The sequence below is a fragment of the Rhincodon typus genome, chromosome 34 (genome assembly GCF_021869965.1).
Source record: "Rhincodon typus isolate 14 chromosome 34, sRhiTyp1.1, whole genome shotgun sequence".
Taxonomy (NCBI): Eukaryota; Metazoa; Chordata; class Chondrichthyes; order Orectolobiformes; family Rhincodontidae; genus Rhincodon; species Rhincodon typus.
Genome location: NC_063365.1, coordinates 18,064,452 through 18,072,670, shown reverse-complemented (window position 1 = coordinate 18,072,670; position 8,219 = coordinate 18,064,452). Strand labels below are relative to the sequence as shown.

Here is an 8,219-nt window from a genome sequence, read left to right as displayed (position 1 = left end):
CAAGCCCCACCCCCATCTATGACCTAATAGCCTCACCCCGCCTCCTTGACCCGTCCGTCCTCCCTGGACCGACCTATTCCCTCCCTAACTCCCCACCTACACTCACCTTTACTGGTTCCATCCCCACCTATTTGACCTGTCTGTCTCCTCTCCACCTATCTTCTCCTTTATCCATCTTCTATCCGCCTCCCCCTCTCTCCCTATTTATTTCAGAATCCCTTTCCCTTCCCCCATTTCTGAAGAAAGGTCTAGACCCGAAAGTCAGCTTTCCTGCTCCTCTGATGCTGCTTGGCCTGCTGTGTTCATCCAGCTCTACACCTTGTTATCTTGGAAATATATTGCCGTTCCTTCACTGTCACTGGGTCAAATCCTGGAACTCTGTCCCTCAGGCCATTGTGGGTCTACCCACACCAAATGGAATGCAGCGGTACAAGAAAGCAGCTCACCACCACATTCTCCTGGGGAGAGAGGCAATAAATGCTGGCCCAGCCAGAGATGCCCACTTCCCCTGAATGAATAAAAAGAAAAACCTTGAACATTTCTCTGAGATCTCAAGATTTGTTTTGAGAGCAATTCACAAAGTTGATCTAGGCAATAAATGAATAGTGAGCATTAATGTGGCACGGTGTGTCAGTGGTTAGCACTGCTGCCTCACAGTGCCAGGGTTCAATCCCACCCTTGGGCATCTGTCTGTGTGGAGTTTGCACATCCTCCCTGTGTCTGTGTGGGTTTTCTCTGGGTGCCCCGATTTCCTCCCACTGTCCCAACATGTGCAAGTTAGGTGGATTGGCCTTGCTAAATTACCCGTACGGGTGTGCAGGCTAGGTGTGTTAGCCATAGGAAACGCAGGGTTATGGGGATAGGTTTGGGTGGAATGCCGTTCAGACTGTCGGTGCAGACTTGTTGGGCCAAATGGCCTGTTTCCACACTGTGGGGAACCTATATTAAAAAAACGTTGCTTTTGTGCACTTCACGCATAAAAATTCCATTAATCTTCCTCATGATTTGGAATATGGAGTTGTGGGTCCTCTGTTCTTGTTATCTCTTTCATGTTGAATCTTCAACTGTTAAATACTATGTTATTCTCACAGAACTTTTCCATAGTTGGAAGTGGACCAGGAGCATCCAAGGGGATGAGGAAATGGTGGGCACAGTGGTGGCATGAAGTTGAACTCAAAACCAAGATGTTCTGCTCCCTGTTGTCTCTCGCTGCCCCTTATCATAGAATCCCTACAGTATGGAAGCAGGCCATTCAGCCCATTGTATCAACACCGCCCCTCCGAAGAACATCTCACCCAGATTGACCTGTCTACCTTATCCCTGTAACCCTACATTTCCCATGGCTAATCCATCTAGCTTACACATCCTTGGACACTATGGGGCAATTTAGCATGGTTAATCCACCTAGCCTATACATCTTTGAACTGTGGGAGGAAACCGGAGCACCCAGAGGAAACCCACGCAGACACGGGGAGAATGTGCAAACTCCACACAGACAGTCGCCCAAGGGTGGAATTGAACCTGGGTCCTTGGTGCTGTGAGGCAGCAATGCTAACCGCTGAGCCACAATGCCACATTAATGCTCACTATTCATTTATTGCCTAGATCAACGTAGTGAATTGCTTCAAAAACAAGTCTTGAGATCTCAGAGAAGTGTTCAATGTTCAAGGTTTTTCTTTTTATTCATTCAGGGGAAGTGGGCATCTCTGGCTGGGCCAGCATTTATTGCCCCTCTCCCCAGGAAACCCATGCAGACATGGGGGGAACATGTAAACTCCACACAGGCTTGCGGTTGGAATTGAACTTGGGTTCCTGGTGCTGTGCGGGAGTAGTGCTAACCAGTGAGCCACTGTGCCACCCCTACTGAGCCACCGAGCCGCCATAAGAAAATACCCAACGTCCACTTAGCGGTTGGAAGCCTGCAGAGTTGGTCAAGAGGCGGATTGAACCCATGACCTTGACATTATTAGCATTAATCTGACATAGACAGAAAGGTCTTCCCTCAGCAAATATATTGTCCTAACATGTTGCCACGCATACGTTAAGACCATTCTGTAAACACTCTAAACCCTGAAGACATTTAATGTCAGAAAAGAGACAGCGTTTCACTCTGATTATGTCCCACATCTAGTCTTCCAGCTCTAGGTAAAATACTCGGCAACAAATGGTATAATTCAGAGAGACAAGCAAATTTTCTCAAGTGCTCTGTAAACGTATGTGTGTGTTTCAGCACTCTACTTGAGAAAAAATACCGTCATATCTCCCAAATCCCTACAGAGATGCTCCCTATTTTTGTAGCGTAGATTACACATCAACTGTGCAATAAAGGGCCACTAATTTCTAAGCTGCCACTTCCAATCAGCATCAGTGGATCCGCAACTGGCAGTTCTGTTTCTGCACAGAATCCCGGTCAGCCCAAATCAAACGATGCAGGAAGGTTTGGGAAACATTCTTGTGCTGAGGTCATTCACAATTCAATTTATAAATGTAGATCAAATGATTAGAGAAAAGCATCCAGGTTGTTACAGCCTAGGCTAGGTTTTGAAAATTTCCAGTTTGCAGCTTTGATGACAGTTCTTAAAAAGAAAAATTGCAAATTCAATTTTGAGTTGCTTTTCCCTCTCAGCTTTCTACCTTCTGGCTTTTTTTTCCCCTTTCAGTCCTCACTAAAGGTGTGGTCCCCTGGATATTCAAGTGGCTCCTATGCATGTGTGACTATCCATTTGATCAAACCCATTCACACCAACTGTCTTTTCACAAAACATATTGCAGATACGGGGGTTGGAATACTGGCTGCTAATTTGCTCTTTCTTTTGGCTGTGAGATAGCCCACACAGAGACTGTTAATTACCCACCTCCCCCACCACCTCCCCCAATGCTCTCTTCTCCCCAGGACCTGAATAATTGTAATTGGAGCTAATAAAGGTGGAAATGAAGCTGTTGCCTCCTCCGCTACTGTAGCCATTGCAATGACAATTGCTCTTGCACAAGCCAGCGTCAGTAACACAGGCTGTGGAAGAACTGCGCTTAATGCAACTCACTGCGTCACTGTGCTTCCAGCAAGCAGCAATACACAGCCAGCCATGCGAGGACAGATTTGTTTACTGTTCCTGAGATTTGTCGAAGGGGCTGCAGTTCTTTTATTGTTGGATTTGTCAGCAGTAAATATTTCTAAGGCCCTCACCATTTGCAAAATAGGCCATTAGTTAAAGGCTTATAGCAAATTGCTGTTGGCTGGAAGGACATCACTCAGGGGGGGAGAAAAAGTGCAGCCATTAACCTTTTCAAGAAATCCTGAGATCATCTTTGAAACATTAAAAAGCATCATTCCCTAAAGTAATTGTCGCCACTTAGAAACAAATCCAGGGTTTTAGTTTCTCAGGCTATGTTTGAAATATTGTAATCATTATGATTCACTCCCCAGTGCCTGTAACACTAGCTCACCTCTGTAAATGTCTCATATGAGAGGACAGAAACTGTTTACAGGCTGTGCTGCAGAAGCACTTGTTATAATGGAGTCCTTGTGAAGATGGATAATTTTTTTTTGCCAACAGTTAATCTTAGTGACAACAGGAATGCACCATGAGAAAACAGACCAACCAACTGTTGGGAATTTTCACACACTTACCAATTTAATCAGGTGACCAGCAATCTGCAGTTCCTACTATGTCTCACCAGCAATTTACTGTCTGTTGTATTACACTACTTTCTGACCACACCGCACTTCCTGCACCAGATTACCACGAAGGTCCTGACTTCTCAACATCACCCCTCAGGTCAAGCCACCACAAGTCATCAGTCTCTAATGAGGCAGCTGCCCTCTGGGAGTATGGTGACTTTATCTTTAGAATCGTAGAATCCCTGCAGTGGGGGGAAAGGCCATTCGGCCCATCGGGTCTGCACCCGCCCTCTGGAGAGCATCCCACCCAGAACCCCACCCTATCCCCAGACCCCTGCATTTTCTACAGCTAATCTACCTAGCCTGTAGGTCCCTGGACACTACAGGGCAATTTAGCATGGCCAATCCACCTAGCCTGTGCATCTTTGGACTGTGGGAGGAAACCGGAGCACCTGGAGGAAACCCATACAGACACAGGGAGGATGTGCAAACTCCACACAGACAGGGATTGAACCAGGGTCCCTGTGCTGTGAGGCAGCAGTGCTAACCAGTGAGCTGGTGTACTTTTACTTTCTGACTAACTTAGACACCAGCTTTTTGCCTTTAGCCAGTGTAGGTATGACCTTGGTCTGCGATTTCTCCCCAGTAAAAGAGAAAGCAAACTGAAAAGAACAGTGAAATACAACATACAGACGACAGGCACACTCACATATTGACCGACAACAATTAGCTCACAATCTATTTCACATTACGTTTCAAACAGACTCGCAGGATGGGAAACCTGTTTGAAACATTTTTCTTTAACTCCTGGGTGGTCGTGGGCTGCAAGTCTAGGGAGGCAACACATTGAAAGGAGAAGATTTGCATCTTTCACTTAGTTGTCCCAAAGCATTTCACAGCCAATGAGGCACTTTTGAAGTGCAGTCACTGCTATAATGTACAGACTGTAGCAGCCAATTTGCAAACAGCAAACCTACACAACCAGCAATATGATAATACCAAGACACATGTATTAAATTATGTAACTTGAGGGATAAATATTGACCGGGGTACAGGAATTACTCCCTTGCCCTTCTGCAAAACAGTACCATGGAGACATTTACATCCAACTGACAGAGCTGATGGGGTGCCTCAGATCTAACTAATGTCCCACTGAAAGACAGCATTAACAGCATGTTTTAAAGTAGTCACCCAACTAATTGACCACATCATCAAGGCTGCAGTTAAAGGACCTTAATTAGCCCCTTAACAGCTGGTGTATTTAACCAATTCTTACTACAGTTAGACATCCAGGAATGGAAGACTTTGAGAGAAGGGAAGGTTGTGTTAAAAAAGCAGATCCACAGAGAAAACATCTGCAAGATATAATTCTCTAAAAGGCTGCACAGTGGCTCAGCGATTAGCACTGCTGCTTTACAGTATCAGGGACCTGGGTTCGATTCTAGCCTTGGGCGACTGCGTGGTGTTTGCATTTTCTCCCTGTTCTAAGGTTTTCTCCCACAGTCCAAAGATGTACTGGTTAGGTGGATTGGCCATGTTAAATTGCCACATTGTATCCGGGATGTGTAGGCTAGATGGGTTAGCCATGGGAAATGCAGAGATACAAGGATAGTGTAGTGGGGTGGGTCTGGGTGGGATGCTTTTAGGAGGGTCAGCGTGGAGTCAATTGGCCAAATGGCCTGCTTCCACACTGTATGGACTCTATGGTTCTAGGACTCTAAATCTGTATGAATTTATTCAATACAGTATACCTTATATTACATTCAGAAACCTTAGCACCCAGGAGATCCAGTATGGGTTATAAAAGTGACTCAAAGCATATTAAAAACAGAATTCTACAATAATGGCGTCTGCTGAATTTCAAAACACATTATCTTTAGGTGCAACTTCTTAATTCAATTCAAAGGGTTTTCTTTGGCAAATTAACACTTTCACATAAGTCAACATGCAAAACAGCAGCATGCTGAAGTCCTGGTGACTGAACGTGTTGGAATGCAAGCTGTTGTGCTCAGCTATACACCTGAGCGAATAACGCTGGTTCGAGCAAAGTCACAGCTGATATGTCTGAAAGGATGCTCTTTTGCTACAGCTTTAGGGTGTTGAACTGGCACTAAGGTAACCTCTCAAGTTTAACACAATTTGTTGCTTTTTGTTTTGAGCCACTGTAGATCACAGAGTTCATCATCATCAAGAGAATGGAAATGAATAGACTCTGTCTGCTGACTGACACTGGCTCCCAGTCCCTTACTTTCAAAACACTACATGGCCTTGCCACTCCCTATTTTTGTAAGCTCTCCAAACTCAGGATGTACGCACATTTATTGTGGCTTTTGTACAGTTTTTCCAATGTTAATTGCTTCATCATTGGTGGTCATGCCTTCAGCTGTCTAACAGGATGAGACAGGGTAAACATAGGAAGCACATTCCAAAGGAGACCTGAACCAGAGGTCACAGTCTAAGCATACTCTGTAAACCACTTAGGATTGAAATAAGGAGAAACTTCATCACCCAGCTGCAAGTGAAGGTGCTATAGGGGTAATCTCATGGTCCATACACTTAATCTATGAGAACAATAGTCTGACTGAAACCTGCTCTTTGAAGTTAGGCCTCTGTTACATACCACGAGTATCACTGTGTCTTCAATAGAAAAAGGCAAAATTCAGTAAATACAATCACAAGAAATTCAGAATAGTAGACTCCAAACTGTTACCTTAATGCCATCTGCAGGATTATGGACTACTGTTGTTTGTGGCTCCTGAGTAGATAAAACGGGAGAGAAAAGAGCTTTAATAGATAAATCTTTCAGCTCAACATCGGTGACATCTGTCTTCATTTTTATTTAAAACAATGGGAACAAAACAATGACAGGTAACATTTCAGAACATATTCGGCTTCAATAGACATTATGTGATCCCATTTGCAACAAAGTCAGCATATGTTTAAAAAAATGGCCAAGTTAGCTTTGTCGAAGTAACAATCTAGGAAAGTTGGAGACTTCGATATCCAGTCACTGGACAACTGGCTTGAGTCGTTCATTGCTAATCCTTCCATTCTTCAGCTAGAGATTTCCAAATAAATGCAACTATGAAATTAATCAAGCCTGGTATAATGAAGGCCATAGGGACATGAGGTCATAAAAAATAATGTAGGAAAGGGAGTATAGAGTCTTAGTAATTACACACTGTCCCAACTGGAGGACAGGGGCATTAACAATATTAACAAATCACATTAAGCAACATTAAGGTATTGACTAATACAGGAACCTGAATTACTTCATCTGTATACCACCGAACTTGTCATTTCAAAATACTCCAGACCCAATAGCAATTGATGTTAAATTCTACAAATAAAAGAAAATCCCATGATTCCTGCAAATCTGAAGTAAAACCGAGAAATGATGGCAACGCACTGGTATCTAAAAGACAAAGGCAGGTCAATGTTCTGGTTGCTTTGTGTTGTTGGTTCATGCCAGTCAGGTTTTTTCTCATAAAATTTTTTTTAAGAAGTTTTTCTTAAAAAAGATTATGCTCATGTTTCCATTCTTCAAATTACAGAGCAAAGCTGATCAATAGCAAATCTCATTTGGATTATATTTGAAGCAGTTTGAAACATTTTGTCAGATTGTCCCAATAAAATACAAGGCATCAATTATACTGAGCATTATTATAAAAAATATTGTGTCTTTTATCTCGATGAAGACGTTTATTTTAGATGCACTAACACTTCTTAAATTACTGGATGTAAGATTTTCATGCCAGTTTGTTGAGTTGCCATATACAATAATGGTCCAGGTTAACCTCCACACTATTTACATGTTTCCAATGCTATTCATGGACACTTTCAAAAATAGTGGTCATTTTATTTTGATCTGCTTCTCCAGTATTAACATTTAATGTGCTTGAGAGTGGACAATGCAGGCTTGAAAATGTACCCCATTACCTTTTCCAACATTATCACCACTGTTGTCACTTCAATAACCAATTCATATTTCTCGGTCTCACTTCACATTATAAAATAAAGCTTGAATAACTTCAGGTCTCAACCATTGCTCCTATCTTCTCCAGGAGAAAGTGCTGGCAATAGGAGACAGGGACTGCCTAACATTGCAAGACCAGTGGGGTCTACCTGGATTTCATTCAGAGCTGTGGGTTGCAGGAGAACGGAGCATCCAAGTGCGGACACTGCATTGGGCAATGCAACGTCATTGCCAAGCAATGGGTGCTGCTACCTTCCAACCAAAAGTATAGTCTATTGAACCTCTGATTAGGCACCCAGTGAAGCATTGGTTAATGTCTCTCTCTCTCACCTACCATAAGTAGCTGTCAGTTGCTCTGCTCCACAGCCAACATCACGTCACCAGTCTGTGGTCCCCGTTCCTGGCCCATGACCCCGCTAACAGATTTTCGGACCTAGGCTTGCCCGGACAAGCAGACGTTCAGTCGGAGGTGCATACACAGATGGTGATGCCGTTACATGCAGGACAAAGCCATGCTGGCTTCGGGAACGATAGTCAGCCATATTGCTTGGCATCACCGAGCCCGTTTACTCATATGCAGGTGGTCATTTCAATGGCCATCTCTGTGTCTGGGCCAACTCCAAA

General features: G+C 43.7%; 1 protein-coding gene across 1 annotated transcript in view; it reads right to left on the bottom strand.

Annotated features, from left to right (window-relative positions):
- Nucleotides 1-8,219, bottom strand: part of camk2g2 (calcium/calmodulin-dependent protein kinase (CaM kinase) II gamma 2) — a 198,746-nt gene that overhangs the window by 42,025 nt on the left and 148,502 nt on the right. The window contains exons 14-15 of the mRNA XM_048616194.1: nt 6,324-6,374; nt 4,221-4,281 (exon numbers count right to left, since the gene is read on the bottom strand). Of these exons, the coding sequence (XP_048472151.1) occupies nt 4,221-4,281; nt 6,324-6,374 (112 nt within the window). The remainder of the gene's footprint in view (nt 1-4,220; nt 4,282-6,323; nt 6,375-8,219) is intronic.